Here is a 24,005-nt window from a genome sequence, read left to right on the forward strand (position 1 = left end):
TCCCAGAAAATTGGAGCGCGCGACGACGCTAAACACGCGGCGGCGGACGGGCGGGCCCGCGTGGGGCCCCGCCCCCGCACGCCTATCGGCGCGCGGTGCGGGCCCTGACGTCACTCTTGTCAGGCCGCGGCACATGGGCGGCTGGATGCGCTGAGCCCGGCGCTGCGGGGCAGCGGAGCGCGGGGGAGCAGCGGCCGCCGGCTCGGGGAGGGGGGTGGGGTGGGACGGCCCGCGGCCTCTGAGCTAGTGCGACGCGGCCGGGCGGTGCGGTGCCTTCCGCCCTCTGCAGCTGTCTGCATATTTTTTCTTTCTTTTTCGCAATTTTGAACATTTAACAAGACGAGGGGTTTGAAGCAAGTGAGAGCATCCTGCACGTCGTGGAGGAGCCCGCGGGCACTTGGCGCGCTCTCTGGGGACTGCATTGGGAACCCGAAAGTTTTTTGTTTTTATATTTTTACGCAGATGTATTTATAAAGACATAAGTAATTTTTTTTTCTTCCCTGTCTGCACCGCCTTGAAAGCGAGAACTTTTGGCAAAGGACGGAGGAAAAAGCTCAGCAACATTTTTGGGGGAGGTTGGGGTTGTTTTTTTTTTTTTTTTTAAGAAAAAAAAAATTGAGTGCATCGCGATGGAGAAAATGTCCCGACAGCTCCCACTGAATCCCACCTTTATCCCGCCTCCCTACGGCGTGCTCAGGTCCTTGCTGGAGAACCCGCTGAAGCTCCCCCTTCATCACGAAGACGGTGAGCGCTGCCCTCCTGGCTGCCCCGCTCTGGGAAGGAACAACGCTTCCGGGGCCCCCTCCTGGGCCGGGCACCCCCGCTGGAGCATCCATACCCCTCCGTCCCTGCCCCCGGCACCCCGGCCTTGCTTTGATGAAATCGAGGAGCTCACCTATCGCCCCATCCCTCCTCCTCAAAAAGGGGAGGGGACCCCCTCGCTGAGCAACGTTTAAAATAGCGTTGGGGACCCGGCCGGGCCTTCCCGGGTCCCGCTCGGGCGGCGCAGGTGGGAGATAGAACTTGACAGGTCAGTGTTCCCTAGATTGAGGTTCACCCGCACGCAGAGTGAAACCGCCTGCACGCAGGCAGAGTAGCGCGGGCTGGGAAGAGAAACCACAGGGCCGGCTTCCACGCGGGTGGGGGCTCGAGTCGGGGGTCTCACTGCGGAGCCTGGGTATTGGGATCGTGCTTATCGTTGCTGTTAGTTGTTAGTGTTTGGAACACCCGAGGTGAGAGCGGAGACGCCTGTTCTCCCTGGCTGGGTGCTTCAGAAAGGGGGGTGTTGGTTGGGGTTGGCTGGGGGAGTGGTCTCTGGGCGGGATGCCGCGCACGCCCCCAGCGCTGCCACCTTCCCAGCGCACTTTTCCTGGTGGGAGGGGAGAGCGGAGCAGGCTCACGTGTAACCGCGCAGGAGCCTCCTCTGGCTTGAGCCTTTTCTTGGTAAGTCCCAAACCTTCCCCAGGCAACCTTGGTTGGAGCGGGCCAGGAGGGGTCGTGCGAGGAGGCGCCGAACCCAGCTGGTGCCGCCAGGGATTTGTCGTTTGGGTTTCATGCCTTCGATATCATGGTAGCAGATATGAACCGTGCGGTGAACCGTGCGGCTCAGAGTGTAAAGTCTTGAAAGATCATTTGGCTACAAGTAGCCCGGGATTACTCGCATCTTCTTTCCTAGGGCAACCTGTTGCATTACAAGAGTTGAGGGGTTTGGTTCGCCGTCTGCAGAACATAGCTTCCCTCTTAACTCCCCTTTAAGGAGGAGCACTTGGGAGGAAGGTGTTGCCTGCAGTCTTTTGCATCTGTGGGTGTTTTAAAGTCAGATTCTTGAGAGATGAGACCGTAGAGGATTAGAATGAATGGCGATGGAGACTGTGTTTCTGTGAGGAAGAAGCTCAGAAGCCAAATTGCTTAATCCCAGATGCCACCCGCACCTGAGTACTAGACTTGTTCAAATCCAGAGCGCTGGTTAAAGACCTAATGGGGTGAGTGATACTTCCAGGTAGAAAGCAGCTGCACACCTCCATCACAGGTATCCAGAGGAACCACCTTTTCTGATACTTGTGTTTTTGACAGGTTGCATACATGTATAATTTTTGAGTTGGATCATACTTCAGTGTTTGGGGAAGAGGAGGAAGAAAACACTTTGTATTTAAAACCAAACCAAAACAAAAAACTCCTTTTGTAAAATATGACGTACCTCAGTGGCTTTAGAAGCAAAGCACATTGTGGGCTAGGCAGTTCTCAGCTTTCCTCTCTGCAATGTGAGGCATTGGTCAAGCTCCTATCAAGTCTCAGAGCCTCCATTGCTTCATTGTGAATGGGGATCGTCGCTATTTGCAAGTTTATTATGAGATTTTTTTGAGGGAAAAATATATGGAAAGAACCAGGTATGTTAGTAGGTGCTCAGTACATGGTAACAAAGAAGGGTGGAGAGTCCCTGCTTTACCAAAATTAGAATTATGAATGCACTGGCTTTCTAAATATGAATGACCTCATATTGTTACTGTAATCAGTTTCCTGGAGGATAAATCATGCCTGGTTATTGGCTGTGTTCTTAAAAATCACAGCACTTGTATGTAATTGCAGGTGTTATTTTACCACTGTAGATTTAAATTATCGTCTCCTCAATAATGCACTGAATCCTGTGCTGTCTTGTTTATATCCCAGATCAGTCTCTAGCCCTGTCCCGAGGACTAGTGCTTTCTTTCCAAAGTAAATAGGAAGATGTTGAAAAACAGGCAGAGATCCATGTCCTGCCTGAACTTTTAACTCTAGGTCCACAAGAACCAGCAGCTAGAGAAGAACCCCGGCATTTGTGGGAAGTAGTCTTGTAGCAGAAGCCAGGAGGAGTGATTAAAAAAGCAAGACTTTTTCATTTTCTTTTTTAAACTCCAATTCCCCCCCCCCCCCTTTTTGCAGCATTTAGTAAAGATAAAGACAAGGAAAAGAAGCTGGATGATGAGAGTAATAGCCCGACGGTCCCCCAGTCAGCATTCTTGGGACCCACCTTATGGGACAAAACTCTTCCCTATGATGGAGATACTTTCCAGTTGGAATACATGGACCTGGAGGAGTTTTTGTCGGAAAATGGCATTCCCCCCAGCCCGTCTCAGCATGACCACAGCCCTCACCCTCCCGGGCTACAGCCGGCTTCCTCAGCTGCCCCCTCCGTCATGGACCTCAGCAGTCGGACCTCTGCACCCATTCACCCTGGCATCCCATCCCCCAACTGTATGCAGAGCCCCATCAGACCAGGTAAACTCTCAGAAGGTTCTCCCTTCAGGTGGGGAGGAGGGAGAAGGAGGGAGAGGGTGCGGGTGATATAAACGTCTTAACGATCAGGGGTGCTTTAGCACACTTGAAAAGTGGAGTCTTGTATTTCATTGTAGTGGTTGTCCCACTTCAATGAGCATATCAGCTGGAGAGTCAGCTAAAGGCAGATTCTATGGAACCTACCCCCAGAAAGTCTGATTTTTCAGGTCTGGATGAGGCCCAGGGATATGCATTTTTAACCGGCTCCCTGGGGGATTCTATGCAGCTGATCCAAGGACTGCAGTTTAAGAAATACCAACCTACAGTTAATGATTTGGGTAATTTAGGCATCCATCTCATCTTCTGTCTCTTTTCCTCATTCCCCAAATACACAGATAATAGGACCTTGCTGAATGGTTTGGGTAGACAGACTGTCTATAAGGCTGTGGTTTACCTATATGCATTGTTCTCTGGCCCAAAGGAAAAAAATGTGAGTCAGGGGTGTGGGGCAGATAGCTTTTCCATCCATTTCATCTTGTGTTGTCGTCGATTGAGAAACTAAATCTAAAAGCAGCTCTCACATTAAGCGTGGCTTAGCCTTCTTCAGCATCAGATCCCGTCTCTCTCTTTTCCCCATTCCTATAAACCAAATTGTTCTTATATTTTTTTTTTCATTTTCATCTGTTCACCACACGTAATCCACTTTTATCAAAACCCACAAGGCCCCAAGGCTGGCTTTAAATGGTGTTGAAATATTACACAAAAACGTTACCTGAAATGACCAGTACTTCAAAACCCACCGCCAAATGCTCAGATATAAACACAAGTTGAGGGAGCTCTGTCTTCGTGCCTTTAGTACCCTGTCGTACAAAATGAACAGGAAGAAAGGCCACTTCACGAGCGAGCGCAGGTAACCAGGAACAAAGATGCAGCCAGATAAATTGTCAGGAAGGTCGCTGAGCCAAGGGCCTTAGCTGCGGGGAGGACAGAAAGCAGGACAATGGGAGACTTGTGCTAGAGATCATTCCTGAAGTCTATGTCCTCAACTCGTGTAGAATTTCTGTGACACACAGAGCGAGATTAAAATGAAACGAAACGGTGCAGAGGAGGAAGAGAACGCCCCCGCCTTGAAATGTTAGTGTTGAAGCTTTCCCATCAAATCTCTCTGTGCTGCCCCTTCTCCAAAACCCACTTTGAATTATAACTTCAAGGCTACTGGCTGGCATGGCTTTAAGTCTTAGCCTCTGACCACCTCAGAAGGCCACGGAAGCTTAGGGAAACACTCCTTTATGTGACCCTGAGCCCCTGTTACTTAGGACACACAGGCTGTTTTCCCAGGAACAGACAACAAAATAAATAACCATTCAGAGTGAGAAAACAACCAGGAGGAAGGGGACAGAGCCTCAGGGAGAAGGTGCAGTTATGCCTCAGTCATCTTCCCTGCAGAATGAGACTGACCACTTCGTAGCCGTGTGACCTTACAAAGTGATACAGTCTTTCCGGGCCTCAGTTTCCCTTTGTGTAGGAGGGTATAATTTCTATTTGATTGGACTATTGTGAAAATTAGAGACAGTATGTATAAAGGGTCAAATGACAAGCACTAGTTATTTTTTAATGAGAGCAGTTACGATCATTATTCTGTGTCAACTTTCATCATTTATTCCAATTTCTGCCTTCTGAAATACCTTCATAAAGTAATTAGGTACAGTATATAACCCTTTTTTCTGGAGAGAAATGTCAGGAGATTTTGACCAATAGTTTTTGGCTTGGGGTATTCTAAGCCTAACACATATACTCAGTTGACACGTATTTCTCAGTTTTCTCTCACGTACAGGATATGTGCCATGTTAGAAACGCTGTATTTTTTCCCAAGAGGCATGCAGATATTGGGACCCCACCCTTAGGTTTCTACTGAAAAATCAAGAATTGGGGTTTTGGAGTTTGAAGCTTCCTTAAAAGTCACTTGTCAGGGCTCACAGAATCAGTATTAATGACTTTCAGAAACTTCTGATGCCCGAATCAGGTTTGCAATCCATAACAAAGGACTGCTGAGTTTCAGTGGCTATCATTTTGTTAGGTTATGGAGTTAAAGGCACTAGGATCAGACGGGGCACTGGCATCTAGAAATAAGCTCTTCATTTAAGCGTCCTTTTTCATAATGGAAACACACTTCAAAATAATACTCTTCAATTCATTTAAACTCAGTGATAGTCCTGACAAAAAAGGAAAAGAAGTTAGAGCTCTTCTTAAAATACCAAATGCAGGTAAAATAACACTGCTTTTTCGTACAGTGCTGATCATTATAAAGGTGATAATGCAAAGTAAAATTCTAGGGAGTGTTGGATGGTATATCACAAGCAAACCTGAAAAAGGAGGAAGTTCTTGATTATTCTCTGTAATCACAGTGGTGACCAGAATAGAAATACCAAGTTAATCTTGAGGAAAATAAGTCCTCAGAAGGGAAGAGCACAGATGTAGCTGTGAACATTCTGGGAATTGTAGAATTTCAGTCTAGAGCAAGATTTCTCAGCTTTGGCACTGTTTGACATTTCAGGTAAGTCTTTGTTGTGAGGACTGTCCTGTGCATTGTAGGATGTTTAAGGGCATCCCTGGCCTCTGTCCTCCAGAAGGCAGTAAAACTACCCCCTCCCACAACCTGTGACAAGTAAAAATGTCTCCAGTTACTACCAAATGTCCCCTGAGGGCAAAATCACCCCCGTTGAGAACTACTGATCTTGACTTTCGATTTGAATGACAAAATCTGGGCTTAATTCAGGGTCCTGTCACACACGTGGATGCTTTTTACCTCCTGTAATGCTTTATGGCAAAACTTTTGAGAAGGTCAGGAGACCTTAAGTTGCCAAGAAGAAATATAATGTTAATAAGAGTATACTTATACACTTTTAGTTGATAAAACTGAGACATCAGACTAATCAGGAGATAATTGCAAAACAATTTTATTAAACATTTGTTTTCTGCTCTCTGCTCGGCATGCATCTTTTGAGTTACACTCAGTAACATTGTGCCATTAGTGCTGCCTGTGTGGTTGAAAGGAAATGAAGCTGTGAGGTGACAAATTATGCATTTCTAGGTTTACCCCAAGTGTGTCTTGGAATGACAAGGTGAGCGTTCTTGTGAATTCTCTTATTATTTACCCTGACTACCCTCCAACCCCTTTCCTGTTTTATATACTCATCCTTATTCCTCTGTCTAGCTATCTGATCAAAGAATGAATTAAATATCTGAATACAATTTTCCTTGAAGAAATAACCCAGGGATCCATTGAAACCTCCTGTGGCTATGGGGTTATTGCTAAGCTTTCTGGGGTGACATCTTAATGAAGGAAGAGTGGTGGTTCCTGGGTGCTATAGCCACCTGCACGGGCTTCTCAGTCACCCGAGATGCAGCTTCCTGGACTTTCCTGGGCCAGCCTGGACTTTCCCAGGCAGGAAATCATCCTGACCACTTCGATGTTTGCATGTCAGATGCTATCAGAGGTGGTACCTGGGAGTGCTTTCCTGGAGGTATGTGCTGCGTACTGGAAAAATAAGAATCAGTTTGCCCTGAGAATTGAGCAATTGCTTTAAGGACAGCAGTCCCTTTAGGGAAGTCATCTATAGCAGACAAAGGCAGAGTTATTTTTAAATCACATGCTTGTAAAGCCAGATTTGAAATTGTTTCCTCTGGTGGTTTTTCTTTGAATAGCTTGAGGGTGTCCTACCACTTTAGACCCGTATTCAGCTGAGAATTCCGAAGCCTCTCTTTCCAGTTCTGAGCACAGAGCCTAGGTTGTGATGAAGGCTGGTTACGGAGTGAAGTGAAAACCCTTACATGTGGTGGTGAGTGGGAAGAGGAGGGCATGAATGGGTGGCCCAAGGAGAGTGAGGAGGTAGGGGAGACCCCATGGTACCCTCGCAGGATGGAATCCGTGTCCTGGAATTGCTGACCTTGCCTTGTAATGAGCTTTTCACATGGAAGGAAGATGCTGGCTCTGGGTTCTGAACCATGGTGGAGGGGAGTTCTGTGCTGGTGGTTCTGGGATTATGAGAGTCCTGCTTAGGCAACAGGCTTCTTTTGGTTTTTCCAGCATCATGAGATGAAGCTTCAGTTTCTCCCTTCCCTTCAGGGCATGCAGTTCGTATATTTTCCCTTCCAGCATGTTGATAAATCTGCAGATTGGCAGCGCCCTGATTGAGTTGAGGTGCACCGCGCCCCAGGTATATCTTGAAAGTGCTTTTCATTCATCAGGTTCAAGGAGATCACGAGGGGAGAGAGACGGCTTTGTTCTGGAAGCAGGCAGACTTTTTTGTTTCTTGTAAGGGTTTGTCTTCTCCACCACACCTTGTAGAGGACAGGCCTGCCCTGTTCTCTTGGCTTTGTCATGTGAAACATTCCCAGGACAGTGGATCCTAGCCTTCTGGCAAGAGGTATTCCCAGACAGGTATGGACAGCAAGGGTGACTGGGTGCTTAAGAGTATCAGCTCTGGACCCAGGGACTTGGGTTCACATCCTGGATTTGTAACCAGAGGTCGATTCCTTGACCTCTTTAAGCCTTGGTTTTCTCATCAGTAGAATGGAGACTGTAAATAATCCCCCTTTTGTGGGGTTTTAACAGGGTGTGTGGCACATGCATACTCAGAGCCTGGAGCTAGAATGATGTCGTGGCTTGCAAGTAGGGAAAGGAATGGCTTATTCCCAAACCCGTTCTCCATTTAGGGATTTGTTTCATCCAGTGCCCTTCCCTCTGCAAAAATAGGACGTGCGTTTTTTTGTTGTTGTTGTTGTTTTTTCCCCAGCATGCCCAGGCCCTATTCCTTAGAGCCTGCCTGACTTTTCTCCTCTGCTCTGGGTTGAGACGAGCCACTTCCCTGACGTTACCCCAGCAGCTGCGCTTCTGGGTTAGCAACTCCTGTTCCTCCAGTGTGGAAACAGCCGCTCACTGGCTACCCAGCCCCCAGGTCTCGTGCGAGCCCCGGGCACCCTGGCTGCCTGCCTGCATGACCGTGTGCTCCAGGCACGTGGCTGTGCCCTGTGGAGCTCGCCCAGCTCTGGGTGGCGTGCTGGCTGCCTGCCACCCTCCTGCCCCCACTCTCGCTTCCCTTCCCAGGCGAACTACAGCGAGTGCCAGTGAGGAACTGTAATCCTGACCCTGGCATGAGAAAGCTGAGCTCTGGAGGGCCGTTCCCATGCCAGGGAAACCTGCTCTGCCCCACATTCTAGCCAGACCCCAAATGCAGCCCTCTCTCCTGCCTGTCTGCCCGGAGGCGCTGTGTTCTCTGCGCTGCTACAGGAGGCGGGATTCCTGTAGGCCAGCGCCTGCCAGGGGGCTTGTCAGAGTCTTTGCAGTTCAGCGCTGTGTCTACCAGACTAGAAAAATAGCAACATCAAGACAGAACTCGGTAGAGGAGAAGGAAGGGGGTGAGGGTGTGGGTGCGAAGAAAGGCGCTGTGATAACGTCCTGGTGTAGAGAGCCAGAGGGTGAGAGACAGCGGTGACTTATTAGGTTTCTCATAAACCTCCCCTCCAACCGGCACTAATCACTTTCACCCAGGAATCATTTTTTATGTCTCAGCAGTGGAAATGGAGGAGAGAGGGAAGGTAGTAGGGGAAGTAATGAGATTGAGAAAAACATTGGAAAATAATACATGAGAGAGGGACAGGCAGGTACAGGCCCTGTATCTGATTCTGTAAGGGAATGATTGAGAGTATTGGTCCCATCTGATGTCTTCCTTTATTATAATATTTGGTGTCCCCACAGCAAATGTCTTAATCTGAAACCACTAAACCATTGTTTGGAATAAACTGAAATGTGCTGCAGACCTAGATGCCTGCTGGCTCACCATTCAAATGTCCATCAGAATGACCTGTGTTTGGAAAGACACAGATCCCTCCCGGCAAAATCCCACCCCTGCCATGCCTGCTCACGATCTCAGGCAGGTCCTTCAAATGGTCTGAGCTTCGGATTTCCCACCTGGAACTTCGGAGTAATCCCTGGACCTGCCTCCTAGCATTGCTGAAGTTTATATGGGGATTACTAGGCACAGGGACGGGCACACAGCAACGCCCAATAACAGCTGCTCCGAGTGGCTTTCTCATTACCATCTGATCTCATTTCTCATAGGAGGACCTCCCACTGGACTCCTAGGCAGTCTCCATACTTTTCCCTTCCTAGCCAGTTAAGGCCTCTGGAGTTGGAATTCCTCCTCTGCTTCTCTGCCGAGCCTTTCTCGCCCCTCTCTTCGCCTCTTGAGTTTTAAGTAGCCTTGGGTAGCTAACTTTATTCAGTCCTCCTTGTTCATGAGATTAAAAAAATCAAGCAAGCAAAATGCAGTTCAAAGAAGTTCTTGAGTAGAGGATTTCTCCAGGACATATATGGCTAGTAAATCAGTCAATCAATTGTTGTTACTATTGTGAATTTTTACTAGTAGGCAGTAATTATACTTGAAGGAAATACAGTGACCTCAGTGGTAAAGGAACCATAAAGGCGTGTTAGGGTGCTGGGAGAGGAGGGGAGTCTAGTTCATCTTCCTACTTACAAGTAAGACTTTACATAAGCATTCCAGAATAATAATTCCTCCTTCCCCCCAGTGGTCCTTTAATGGATAAATCTTTCTCTTTCCACACATTTATTTTCTCATCTGCAAAGTAGCATTTTGGTTGGGTTGATGTGAGCTTTCTAATGTGCATGAAGGGCCAGCATGGTACCTACCCTAGTTGGCCAACCCTTACCCGAGATCCATACCGTTACTTTCCTGCAGTCAATGGTATGAAGATGAGAAAGCTGCAGAGGAAGCTGGCGGGGTGGGGAGCCGTGTGGACGGTCCCCAGCAATAGCATCAGCTTTGGCTTTGTGCTGCCCCCTGGGGAAGACAGACAAGGGTGTGATTTGGCTGCTGGTCTCCAGGAGATGGCAGCTTAGTAGGGAAGATAGAACTTGTAGGTAAAAAGATGAGTGACAGGACAAGCTCGCATGTCCTCAGTGCCAAGTGATGTGTACATAGAAGCCTCCAATGTCTACTGAAAAGAGGAGGGTGAAAGAGTAAGCAATAAAGTGAGCAAAACATTTGAAAATTAATAAGGGAGCAGTGCAGACGGTGAGGGCTGCCAGGCCTCACAGGAAGCAGTCAGTGCCTGGGGCAAGAGGGCCTGGGGCGAAGCTTCTTGCAGGAGTTGGACCTTCCGTTGGGCCTCCAAGTGAGTGGTGGAGGAGCCAGGATGGTGAACGGCAGAACGTGGAGGCAGGGATGCCCACGGGTGTTTAGGGAACAAGGTGTGGATCCAGTTTGGCTGGTGCAGAAAATTCATATGAAGGAGGCAGGAGTGTGAGTCTGGAGAGGCAGGTGCCAGCCAGGCTGGCAGCTTCATGCATGCCAGGCTACCGAGCTTGAACTTGATCCAGGAGGCAGTGGGGAGCCATTGAAGGTTTTTGAGCAGGGAAGTGGCATGTGGACGTTTCCTCTTGGGTTCAAGGTTGGATTTGAAACATTTTTAGATACTTCACAATAGTTTCCTCTGGCGAACCGGGACTTCCTTATTTTTGTTATTTTGAAAATAAATACTCTCCCTTGAACATAAAACAGTTTTTCAAAACACAATGTTCTAATGATCTAGAGAAAGTAATTCAAAAACACAGGGTTTAAGTTTCACTTATGAAGCCCATAATTTTGGCAATTAGGGGAAACACTCTTTGGCAAGAAAATAGTTTGAGGGATTTGAATGATTCAGAATTTAAAAGTCCAAAAGCAGGCCTGATCTCATAGGAGTAGAAAAATAGATTTTAATAAGCCCAAGCCATTAATATTCATGACTTTACAATGCCTCTGTTATAAAGCTTACTGGGTTTGCAAACAAGTATGTTACACCTATTTCTATGAGTGTAGGTTTTTGTTTTTCTTTGAGTGTGTGTATATGTGTATGTGAGAGAGAGAAAGAAGGAAGGTTTCAGTGATACAAATAGTACTTGATTATAAGGATTACCTGCAGCAGTAATATCAGGCTGAAAACACTTAGGCAAGTGTTTGGCCAGCTTAGTAATTTTACTCCTGAGAGACAAAGGAGTCCTTATTACAGTTTTGTATTCTTTTTTTTTTTTTTTCTGGTACGCAGGCCTCTCACTGCTGTGGCCTCTCCCGTTGTGGAGCACAGGCTCCAGACGTGCAGGCTCAGCGGCCATGGCTCACGGGCCCAGCCGCTCCGTGGCATGTGGGATCTTCCTGGACCAGGGCACGAACCCGTGTCCCCTGAATCGTCAGGTGGACTCTCAACCACTGCGCCACCTGGGAAGCCCCAGTTTTGTATTCTTGAGTCCTGACCTTGTATTTGTGGCTCCCTTCTTCCCTGAAGCCGGAATTAGCTGCACAACATGCAGAGATCTGGTGGCTGGGGTTGGGGGGTGCTGCTGGAGGAAAGGGACTTTGTGGGAGCAGACAGGCTCTGGGAGAGCAATGGGAGCTGCTGAATGGCACCTGCACGAAGTAACTCACTCAGGTACCCCCGAAGTGTTCTCTGAGATCAAGCCAAGATGACAGAAATAAGGAGGAGTTGCCCTAACCCAAACCAGTTCCCTTAAGTAAAAGAAAAAAAACAAAACAGTCAATGTGTGCAATTTCACCTCCAGCTATGTACAATAGACAATTACAGGAGTGTTGGCAGAATCAGGCATCTGTTGGGGAAAAACTATTCAGTACTCTTTTCTGTCAAATTGGCTTCTGGTGGATATACACTCCATGACTTAACGTGAAAATTCCTGAAATGTTTGTTTTCCTTCTTTTCTGACTTTAGCAAGTATTGTTACTGTCTCAAGTCCCTAACCATCCAGCTCATAATGGGAATCCAGTCTCATTTTCTGTCCTGAAAAATTATACAGTTCTACTGTCACACAGATCTCCTAAAAGTTTTGTTTTTAGAAGTTTAATCCAGGATTTTTTATTTTTTTCATTAATGATTTTTGGAAGAATGCTTTGGAATTTAGGGTCTTGTAATGAGAGATGGCTTGTGGCTAATTAAACCCCTTTCCCTCTCACATCTTGCCTGGGAGACCCTAGATTCCTAAAAACAATGAGTGCATGCTGCAGAAGGGTGCTCCAGGGAGCTACAACATTAAATCATCTGTGACAAAGTGTTCTCTTAGAAAGTGAGATTGCATAAATGGTTCAGCAGAAATAAGTGCTTTGGCAGAAACTCCTTGAGTGGGAAAGAGCAGTGCTTTCTTTTGTAATTAACTCTGGGTAACAGTCTGCTTTGATGTCCTTGCAGTAGAACCCAAGCATGGATAGTGGAGCAGAGAAGGAAAGCCTCACTGCTGCTCTGTAAGTGTTTTTGCACTTAATGGAAAGAGTTAAGTGAGGCTGTCCATTCATGCACAATAAATGCCTCTTGAATTGAATTGAATGGGTAAAATGAAGGTTTGTTTGGGGAAGGATGCCACCAGGCCCTGACCAATGGGAATCAGCGCTGTAAACCAGATGAACAAGATCATCTAGATAGGCAGTAATCAGATTGCTCAGAACAGAGATCTCAGTACCCCAAGGTAGGAAGAGTTCTTCTAAGGAGAGTGACAAAGAGTCAAACTCCATCTGCCCAAAGGATTGATCAGAAGACTTAGTTCACCTTAGAATGGATTCATTGTGCTGTGGGCTTAGTATCACTGAAGGAGATTATGGAGGCTTTTACTAGAGAAAACTTTAAAAATAGGATGGGGATCTCATATCCAGTTGGAATAATACTGCTTTTAGAGACCAAATGCCACTGAAAGATTTATAGAGGAAAGAGTAAATAATATAAAATGTAAAGATAGAAATAAAGCCTTGATGGAGTTTCTGAGGCTAGAAAAGGAAAATTTGTAGAACTGACTTCATAGGAATTTCACAGAATTCATTTCATTACAGTTGATTTCTTTTTATTAATACACTTTACCAGGGGAGTTGGATGCCTTTTTTTTCCTCATAGAATCTAAAGTATGTTTACTTCAAATGGCCAGTAACACATGAATGATTTTTAAAATAATATTTATATTCATGTCAAAAATATTTTTTAGCATTGTAAATGAAATTGGCCCAAATATAACAGGGCATTTAGTGATATTTAGTTATTGGATTCCTTAGATGTTTAAAGGTAAAAGACAGGAAGTTTCAGTATTGCAAAAATTAGGTATAAAGAAGCAATTTGAGTTTACTTATAGTCTACTTATTTCTCTTTACCCTCAAGCTTACCTGACAGTAACATTGCATTGATTCAGATTTTGTGATCATTTGATTTTACACTGATGATTAAATTGAAATTGGTATCTTTGTCTTCTTTATAAAGATATTGCCAAACACATTAATTATGCAAATATAATTTTAGGAGGCACTTGAGTACAAAATAGGCTTTAAAGACATTAGCTGCGTGTATATACATTGATGTTCTTAATCACAGCGTATATTAGCAAGGAGCAAAAGAATTTATGTCATTTAGATGTTTCAGTAATTCGGATTAGTGTTCCCACCAAATTGTTGCAGTTTATCTCTCTCTGCCCTTCCCTCCCACTTGTCTCCACCCACTAAATTTTCATATTTTTAAACTTAGATTTTCATATAAGGAAATATATGGAAACGAAAGAATGTTTTTGTTCAATTATGTACCGCCAGAGAAGATGTCATAGACCAATCTGCAAAGATGGTGGTTTTCTCTCGAATTTTACTAATGAAATAATCATCTCCTAGAGCAGCCTGCTCTCATTCTTCGCTTCCTCTCACCGACGGGCAGCATAATGTGGTTAAAATTCCAGACTTGGCTTAGATCTTGGCTCTCAGAGCCAGATTGACCTGCTCTCTAACTCTTCTGCCTTTGTTTTCTCCTCTGTAAGTGGGGGTGGCAGTACCTGCTCCAGCCGATTCCTGGACCAGTAAACGAGATGCTCTAGGGGAAGCACTTAGAACAGCGGCCGATCTGAATGAAAGCTTTCACCACTTTCATTTGTATTCGTTTTTTTTTAATTTGAGAGATTCTATTTCTTTTTTAAAAAATATTTTTCTATTTATTTATTTATTTTTGGCTGCGTTGGGTCTTCGTTGCTTTGTGCAGGCTTTCTCTAGTTGCGGTGAGCAGGGGCTACTCTCCCTTGCAGTGCGCGGGCTTCTCATTGCGGTGGCTTCTCTTGTTGTGGAGCATGGGCTCTAGGTGCACAGGCCTCAGCAGTTGTGGCGCGTGGGCTCAGTAGTTGTGGCTTGCGGGCTCTAGAGCATGGGCTCAGTAGTTGTGGCGCATGGGCTTAGTTGCTCCGCGGCATGTGGCATCTTCCTGGACCCGGGCTCGAACCCATGTCCCCTGCATGGGCAGGCGGATTCTTAACCACTGCGCACCAGGGAAGCCCCATGTTTATTCTACGATTACTATTTTTCTCTTTTCCTACTTAAGTGGGAAGGAATCTTGTGCTGTAGTAGTGGTGGCCAGCGATGATTGCTGTAGCAATGCTCTCCGCCCCTTGAGTCATTGTAGGGAAGAAAGGGTGATGGAGAGGCAGAGCTGGAGCATTCTAGGTACTGACATCTGTGAGAAGATATACCCCACTCCCCAAAAAACCCGTTTGTGATCCCGTAACAGTGTAAGTGCCTGTTTCCTTGAATAGCTCCGTGGGCAAGGGCTGTGTCTTTCATCTTCACACCCCTTACCGTCCTCTGACTCTGTTCCTGGAAGACCTTGAGGGGGTGAAGGGGGAAATGTGACTTAATTCGTTTCTGTTAGTGCTCTCAAGCTTTTCCAGAGTGCTATAGGATTTGTGACTGGGGTTTCTTCTTTTTCCTTTTTTGGTGACACCTTTGGGTTGTGGAGTGGAGGACTGGCAGTGCCCCTAGCTGTGAGTGATGGGCTGCTGAGTGGGGGAGGCAGGACCGAGGGTTTCCATGGTAATGAACCCCCTAGGCTTCTGCTCCCCCTGGTGTAAATCTCTCAAACATTTTCTTAGCCCTCCCTACAAGATGAAAACCTGGCAGAGGGTGTCTCCAGAGAGGAAAAATAGACGCTTCTGTCAAGGTACAATGGAAGCATGAGGAAACTGAGAAAACAGAGGTAAATTATTCGGAAGAAAAGTGTGAAAATAGTTTTTTACACAAAAGGGAAAGCTGTAAGTCAGTTAATTTAAGAATTGGGATTAACCTGATATAACTTTGCTTTGCAGCCAGATCAGAGATGTGGAGTTCTTGGCATGGGTCTTAATATAGTACAGTGTGTACATATGGGTGTGGCAGGATAAACCTTTTAAAGGTACAACAGTCCTGCAACTAGTCAAGACCGTTCCCTCTTGTGAGGTGCGTTTGAATTCCCTCACAAGAGGGAACTAAAGCTCCCTCAGCATATTTTTACATCCAATCAGATATCTGAGCTTTTATAAAAGAGTAGGCACAATGCTCCTAAGTTTAAATGAGCTAATTGCATATGAAATCATAGCCATACCCATTATGTGTTAAAGCTGGGATGCTGCTCAGCACTCAGTGTAAGAGGTTGTAGGAAATCAAGTCAGTCATATTAGAAATGAAACTGGGGGACTTCCCTGGTGGCACAGTGGTTAAGAACCCGCCTGCCACTGCAGGGGACACGGGTTCGAGCCCTGGTCTGGGGAGATCCCACATGCCGTGGAGCAACTAGGTGCATGCACCACAAATGCTGAGCCTGCGATCTAGAGCCTGCGAGCCACAACTACTGAGCCCTCACGTTGCAACTACTGAAGCCCACGCACCTAGAGCCCGTGCTCTGCAACTAGAGAAGCCACCGCAGTGAGAAGCCCACGCACAGCAACGAAGAGTAGCCCCTGCTCGCTGCAACAAGAGAAAGCCCACATGCAGCAACAAAGACCCAACACAACCAAAATTAATTAATTAATTAATTATTTTAAAAAAAGAAAAGAAATGAAATTGGTTCCTGGAATTTAGTCTGCTCGCAAGAGGATTGGCTGTTGAGGATCCACTGCCAAAGCATGTCTTCTCTTTTCTTCGTCAGCCCTTCCATCCTGATTACAAGCTGCTTAAAAATAAATGTGGGCCCATCTCAGGGGCCAAAAACCATGGTGATCAGGATGAAATCATTGTAAGGCAGAAATAACAAGCTTTGATAAAGACATTCAGAGAAGCACAGTCTTAATAGCATCAGCACACTCTTGTTGGAGCCTTTAGGCACTAAACTATTCTAAATCAGATTTGGAGTCAGAGGTCGCCTGAGAAGCCACGACACCCAGGGCAAGTCACTTAAATTCTGAGCCCTGTTTCCTCGTCTGGATCATAGCGACCTATTTTGTAGGAATGCTGTGAGGGTTAAATGCCATTAAATGGGCTAATCAGTGAGCAGACCTGGGAGAGTTGTCACTCAGTAAGTTTCAACTCAGAGTGATAATCTGGTATTTAAACATCACTTTCTACAAGAATGTACTTGTAGTTCATATCTTTGGAGTCTCACTTTTAGATTTCCGACTTGCTGGGCTGAGTCTTTTCAAGCCCCATGATGCTCCTTTAGGTACACTAACAGATCCAATTTATTGTTTCAGCTATGCTGTTAAATACCTTAAGCAAGTTGTCAACCTCTCTGGGCTTCACTTCTTCATTTGTAAGATGGGAATAATCTATGTTTTTCTAACTTACAAATAAATATAAAATAAGATAGTCAATTAGAAAATTGACCAATCTAAATTCAAATCAAAGTATAAATCGTGTTAGCATTTTTATTTACATTGGGTTTTAAGTGGTAAGAGGGGAAAACACATAGCAATAATTTCAAGGTAGACCATTTACAAAGAACACAGGATTTGGAATCAGCCAATCTAGGTGCCGGACCTGGTTTGCAAGGATTGGTGGTGTGTCTCTGGACAGGTCATTGAATCTCTCAAGGCCTCAGTTTTCTTATCTATCAAACACGGGTGTTATTTTTAGTTCTGTGACCCTGTATTCTAAGACTACTATGAATCGAAAGACAAATATTCAAATTTTGGTGCAAAACATGTAAAGCTTCTTGGGGTGATGGTGCTGCTTCCAAGCTGGTCAGTGGGTTAAGAGTCTGACGTTCTGCCACTCATAAAGGATGACAGAGTTCAAAAGCTAAAACTGTAAAGCAAAAGGCATTTGACACCTTTGGGGAAAAAAGGCAACAGCATTAAAGCTCGTTACTTCCTAAAGAATGGTCTTCATTCTGAATGGGAACCGCTGGCTTCTCTCTGGTGTTCAGCATTCCAGAGGAAGCCTGAAAGCAAGTTATCTGGCTAGAGTCATTGCTCCAAGGGTTAGATTTTTTTAAGCAGGGTTTTTTATTAGCCAGAGAAAATAATTTTTAAAAAAGGAAAACCCCAAGACCCACAGCTAGCTTTGATGGCAACTTTTCTAGAAGGGCAGTTGCCCGCTGCACTTTGGCTTGCTCCTCTGGGTGGCCAGATCCTGGTTTGAAGGAGCTTCCCATGCAGCAGGTTTCACCTCGGCCGGTTTGGATGGATTAGTAGGTACCTGGAATGTCATCTCGAAAGACTGAAACTTGGTCTGGGCTCAATGGAAAGAGTTCTGTGATTGATTAGGGATGTCTGCCCTGGGCTTAGGTAGGACCATATTTGTGCCAGGTATTTGCTCTCCTGACAGAGCAGGTTATGAAGGATCCTTTAGTACTTGTCCCTCCAGTGGGCAGAAGATCAAGGACTCGGGCCAGTGCTGTTTCCGGTGTCCTGGAAAAGTGTTTATCCAAGACCCTGGCAAGTATTGTTTTTTGTCAGCGGAAGTGTTAACTCTGGTTAGCTTCACAGAATGGAAGAAGGGAAGTCTGTTGATTCTGTACCATGGTCACAGGACAGGAGTGGCCAGGTGGAAGGAAGCTATAACTCCAACAGTCCCCGTCAGATTCCCGTGGATATTCCAGTGGAGCACAGACTGGGGTGCTTACTGCTCAGCAGAGGCAGCGGCAAGCCATAGAGCCTGGCAGGCTGTGGCCAGCGGTCACGGCTGCAGAGTCCCTGGAAAACTGGCCCTTGGAAGGACGAGGAGGCTGGGCCCTCGGGACTCCACACACTGTGATTCTTTTTTTTTATATATATAAATTTATTTATTTGTTTTTTATTTTTGGCTGTGTTGGATCTTCGTTGCTGCACACAGGCTTTCTCTAGTTGCGGCGAGTGGGGGCTACTCTTCATTGCAGTGTGTGGGCTTCTCATTGCGGTGGTTTCTCTTGTTGCAGAGCACGGGCTCTAGGTACATGGGCTTCAGTAGTTGTGGCACACGGGCTCAGTAGTTGTGGCTCATGGGCTCTAAAGCACAGGCTCAGTAGTTGTGGCACACGGGCTTAGTTGCTCCGCGGCATGTGGGATCTTCCTGGACCAGGGCTTGAACCTGTGTCCCCTGCATTGGCAGGTAGATTCTTACTCACTGAGCCACCAGGGAAGTCCCTACACACTGTGATTCTTGACACTGAATACAGAAGTTCTGTTACCTTCCTTAAAAAGCATTGGAGAATTTACCAGTCTACTTAGGATTGGAGGTGACCTTCAGTTACCCATGTTAGTAGTTCTGAAGTTTTTTTCTCTTCAGCCTTGGAATGTGCTTTATGTTTTTGTGCTGTTGATCTGCTTTCCTAGAGATGTTTGAACGCTTCAGATTTTTCTTTTTGTAAAGCATGCTCTGGGGGAGTGTAGTGCTCTTCACAGCTCCCCCAGTGTGCTTCCCCTAGCCAGCCAAATGTCTTGGAGACCCCCTAATCTCCTAACTTTAAATCCATCAACTACACTAGTGGATTGATAATAGTTGCAATTTATTGAACACTTAGTATGTGCTTCCAGGCACCAGGGTCACTGTATGACAAGGGATTGGTGCAGGAGTGTATGGGGGCAGTGGGGTGAAGTGGGCTCGAGTTTAAACATTGTCTATGGAGAAGGTACAAAAGAGTTCACTGAGAGTGGACCTGACTTCCTCTGCTACTGAGGTTTCCTGCTGTTTCCAGTGACTGCACTTGAGCTGTGCATATGATTAACTTTCAATTATCCTGAGCCAATTAACCGGTTTGCAGATTAACCAAGGTGAAGGCTCACCTGGGCCTGGGAGGTGCTCATCATCTCAACTGCTCCGTAATTAGCTGGTTATGGCTGATTGCATACCCCGTGGTCCAGGAGCCTGAGGGCTGGGCTGCTGCAAGGGAGGGGAGACAAGGAGCAGTGTCTTCTAGGACCTTCCACCCCCTTCAACGAGAGGAGCCCACTGGCTCATAAAATCCTGCAGTCTCTGGTACAGTCCCTGGGAGGTTCAGAGGCTCCTGGAGTCCTGGTGCTCTGCCCCTGTCCCCAGTACCTTCCAAGTTGGGAAGCTCAAGTTGGCTGGAGGGCACAGTGCATTTGAAATTCCCAGAGATGCAGTGATCTAATATGTTGAAAGGGGCGCAGTGAGCAGGGGCACTAATCCCCCTTTTCTTCCTCAGCCCGTGAACCACCCTTCCATCGCCACCCCAAAGATGTAGTTGACAGGCTTGAGACCCTGAGCAATGGGTCCCTCCTGTGGTCATAGGAGGCCAAGGCCACAGTGGCAACGAGGTGGGAGTTGCCCACAAAAGCAAGGTGTTTGCCACACCTTACACCAGCCCAGAGTATACACAGTTTAACCCGGGAGCCAAACTCCTGCCATACTTGGAGTGATCTCAGTTTCGTGGGGAGGAACCTTGAATCCCAGGTAAACTCCAAATCTTGAGAAAGTGTCCATGACGGACTTTGGCCTATGGCCTGTGAAGGAAGAACAAGCCTTTGCACAGGATGGTGTTTGATGGGCTTCTGTGGATTATCTTTATGTCTTAGGCAGTGTTCACCCGAGCACCTGGCACATCCTTTCACCTCTGACTCCGTGATCATCCTGCACCTGCCAGGCCTGGAGGCCTTGCCTCAGTACACCCCAGTTTGCCGACAGCTGCGTTCCCTTCTCAGCCTGGGCCATGGGTTTCCTCAGGTCCTTCTCTTTGGCTCACGTTTTCCCAGGGCTGCTTGTGTGTACAGTCTAGAGATCACATTTTATTAACACAAAGAAATCTGCTCGGGCTGCCTGGCTCTCACAGTCACATGGAGAGAAATGTGCTCCTTCGCTTCGCCAGCCCTCAGCTCTCTGTGCAGAATACAGCCGAGAGCTGGGCACCGGGCCAAGCTTACATTTCACATTGGAACACACTTTCACATCACTCGTTGGCAGGACATCCACGGCGGTGTCTATTTGGGGGGTAAGTCAGAGAAGTGTTATTTCCCTCTTCTGCGTGTCGAGAGATAGGACCTTTAAAAAATGTTTGACCAGGGCTTCCCTGGTGGCACAGTGGTTGAGAGTCCGCCTGCCGATGCAGGGGACACGGGTTTGTGCCCCGGTCCGGGAAGATCCCACATGCCGCGGAGCGGCTGGGCCCGTGAGCCATGGCCACTGAGCCTGCGCGTCCGGAGCCTGTGCTTCGCAACGGGAGAGGCCACAACAGTGAGAGACCCGCGTACCGCAAAAAAAATAATAATAAAATAAAAAAATAAAAATAAATAAAAAATGTTTGACCTTTCCCCATCCTTGTTGTCTGCAAGGTGCCCAGGTAGTTAGGTGATCCAGCGAAGCGTGGCAGCAGCACGTGAGAGAAGCCCCCTCCCTCCCAGGTTCCCCTGTTTCCTAAATCAGTAAACATAGCCAGGACTGCCTGGGACAGAGAAACTCAGGCCAAGGTAATAACATCAAAACCAAAGTCCTGGAACTCTTGAGTAAACTAGTTACCCTCCCAGATAAAACAACTTTGTTGTCCAGATCTTCCTTTCCAAAGATCTAAGACTTTTCAAATGCTGGTCCAAGGCCAACCATTGAAAGAGAGAACTTCAGCAAGCCTCCTGGAATGGAAAACACTGTTAAAGTAAACAAACGAGCCTCTTCCATTCAGTTTTCCCTTACTGGTCTATTTTTATGTCTTATTTTACCACCCCCCACCCCGGTACTTAACATTTTGTAATACTCTCCCTTCTCCACTTCTACTCCCATCTCCGTCTCACTTTTCTCAGGGAGCAAGCTGATCATTTTGCCTTCGGTAGCACAAATATCCAATTTCAAAAAGAGGAGTTGGGGGAAAGAGGTGGTATAATTCACTTCTTTTGGTGTCCCCCTCATACTCAGCTCTTACACGTGGATGCCTGAAGCCTGACTTGGGTTTGAAAAGAAATTTGATCCTGGAATTTTAAACCCTTTTTAGGAAAGATTGGAATGGTTAGAAAACAAAGATTTACTGGAATAATACTGACTTTTCTCAATGAAATAGATCCCTCTTGAAACAAAAAAGTTGAAAGTAAACTCTTCCTTCCCCATCACACCAACCCATAAATTCCGTGAGGATTTCCCAAGTGCCAAAGCTTATTCTGATTCTAGTGTTGACTACTTTGGGATGTTGCTTTTGCTGTCGGTCCCATCCAGCCAAGCAACAACTAATCAAGATTTAAAGAAACTTTTTCCCACAAGATGCATATGCCACCTGCTGCTTCGTAGGACAGGCCACCCGTGGGAAGCCCCCTCTCACTGAGAAGGATGCCCAGAACCTTGGGGACCCGGATGCAGTCTCCTGGGACCCGGATGCAGTCTCCTACCAGTCACCTGGTGAAGCTTATGCTTACTCTGCAGAAGGGAGGTGGCAGAAACCCATTCCACCTGCAAGTAAGTAGTTTTAAAAATAATGCCAAGTTCTCATATGGTGGGTAGATGCCTCAGCTCAGTGCAGGGTGGAAAGAGTGCTACTTCACAGAGTAAAACGGTTGCAATCACATTACTCATTTCAGGAGAGGTCAGATAAAGTTTATTGGAGAGATGAAAGTCACCCTGCAGTTTCAAAGAGTTCTCCTGAAAGCATTGAGAAATGGTTGAAGTTCAGAAGTTGATTTGAAGCTTTGTTTCCCTTCCCCTTATAAGCGAGACAGGTATTTTTTAGTCACATTTTCCTTTTTGATGGACAGAAGATCTGGCGGATGACTGGGATGGTCTGATCTGCAGTCAGCGGCAGGTCTGTTGTGTGGGTCATCTGCTTTCTGCATGGGCCGTGGTGAATGTGTAAGCTCTGGCTAGTTGCCATCTGCCACCCAGCAAGACAGCACCTGGAGGCTTTAGCCCTCTGCCCTCGCTTGGGGAGGTGTTCAGGGAATGTAATTTCGTGTTATAATTAACTGAAGCAACGTGCAGTGCTTTGCTTAGTGTGTTACGGTGGCACGACACGTATCACTCAGAATCGACCGTATCGGGACTGCTTTGACAATCAGTAGGTTAAGTGGTTGGGCCTGAGTTTGGCCTACTCTCGTGCCAGTGTGGGTACTTGAATCCTGTGAGAGTTTTGCATAAAACGGGTAGAGGTGTGTTGAACCCAGTTTTCCCCAAAGCACTTCTGTGGACTCTGCACTCGGCCTGCGAGTGTCTCAGAGGCACAGGAAAGGGTTTTCTCTTGGGCACCTAAGCCCATGCTTTACACTGTAGTTGGTGTAAGTGTTTACTCAGTAAACATTTGTTCAGTGATTGAAATAACAAAGACATTACTTTCATTATAAATGGTTTTACAAGAGCACTTGTGCTCACTTTAATATCTTCAGTGATGCTGGCAGAATTCAGTTCAACATGGCGAGTCTTTGCAAAAGGTCACGTGAGTGTGTTGAGCTCCTTTGGGGCAGAACTGAGTCAGGGTGGTCTTGGAGGAAGGGACATGCAGACAGACCATGTGGACAGCGACAGGGCCAGGGCTCACCACAAGGCTTTGGTGAGCTGCTCTTCCATGTGAACTTTTTGCTATTTTCGGATTGGTTGTTAAATAGCCAAGGATGAAGTGTTTTCAGATGAGAGATCACAAGTAAAGGTGGATACCCAACCCTGACTTTCCATCTTCAATGATAGACACAACTGGAAGTCAGCAGCTCCAGATTCTACAGTATTCCCAGATCACCTGTAAGAGTTCTTGAAACTCATCTAACAGTTTTATTTTTAATAAATTTATTTATTTTATTTATTTATTTTTGGCTGCATTGAGTCTTCGTTGCTGCATGCGGGCTTTCTCTAGTTGCGGAGAGCGGGGGCCACTCTTAGTTGTGGTGCGCGGGCTTCTCGTCGCGGTGGCTTCTCTTCTTGCAGAGCACGGGCTCTAGGAGCACAGGCTTCAGTAGTTGTGGCACACGGGCTCAGTAGTTGTGGCTCACGGGCTCTAGAGCGCAGGCTCAGTAGTTGTGGCGCATGGGCTTAGTTGCTCTATGGTATGTGGGATCTTCCCAGACCAGGGCTCGAACCTGTGTTCCCTGCCTTGGCAGGCGGATTCTTAACCACTGCGCCACCAGGGAAGCCCATCTAACAGGTTCTTAATTGGAATTTTTTTAAACATGGAATTCATAATATTTTATTTTATTATTATTATTTTTTGGCCACTCCACGGGGCATGTGGGATCTTAGTTCCCCGACCATGGATCCAACCCAGACCCCCTGCAGTGGAAGTGGAAGTGTGGAGTGTTAACCACTGGACCGCCAGGGAAGTCTCCTCTTAATTGGAATTTTAACTGAGCAAGTAAGAAGTCCCATGTTGGGCTGGGGGAAAGGAGGAACGGAGAGGGATGTCGATTTTTTTTAAAAAACACCAACTTATATTTCTTTGGCTAATAGGTACGGAGGAGTCCTCTCTGGCTGGCGTGTGAGGATGTAACTTCCTTGAGCATAGGATTTGATTGGTTTATGGAGTGGTGCTTCTGCCCTTACCTGCCAGTGGTTGGGGTCACTAAAACAGACACAGCCCTGCTGGAGAGGAGA

The 24,005-nt window shown here is 46.6% G+C and overlaps 1 protein-coding gene across 2 annotated transcripts in view; it reads left to right on the forward strand.

Moving 5' to 3' along the window:
- The first annotated feature begins 201 nt into the window (after window positions 1-201).
- Window positions 202-24,005, forward strand: part of HLF (HLF transcription factor, PAR bZIP family member) — a 54,393-nt gene continuing 30,589 nt past the window's right edge. The window contains exons 1-2 of one of the 2 annotated variants that reach the window (XM_067717490.1): window positions 202-744; window positions 2,920-3,255. In XM_067717490.1, coding sequence (XP_067573591.1) covers window positions 630-744; window positions 2,920-3,255 — 451 coding nt within the window. In that variant the 5' untranslated portion in view covers window positions 202-629. The remainder of the gene's footprint in view (window positions 745-2,919; window positions 3,256-24,005) is intronic. The other variant, XM_067717488.1, reaches the window with a different exon arrangement.

Source organism: Pseudorca crassidens, chromosome 19 (assembly GCF_039906515.1).
Source record: "Pseudorca crassidens isolate mPseCra1 chromosome 19, mPseCra1.hap1, whole genome shotgun sequence".
NCBI classification, from domain to species: domain Eukaryota; kingdom Metazoa; phylum Chordata; class Mammalia; order Artiodactyla; family Delphinidae; genus Pseudorca; species Pseudorca crassidens.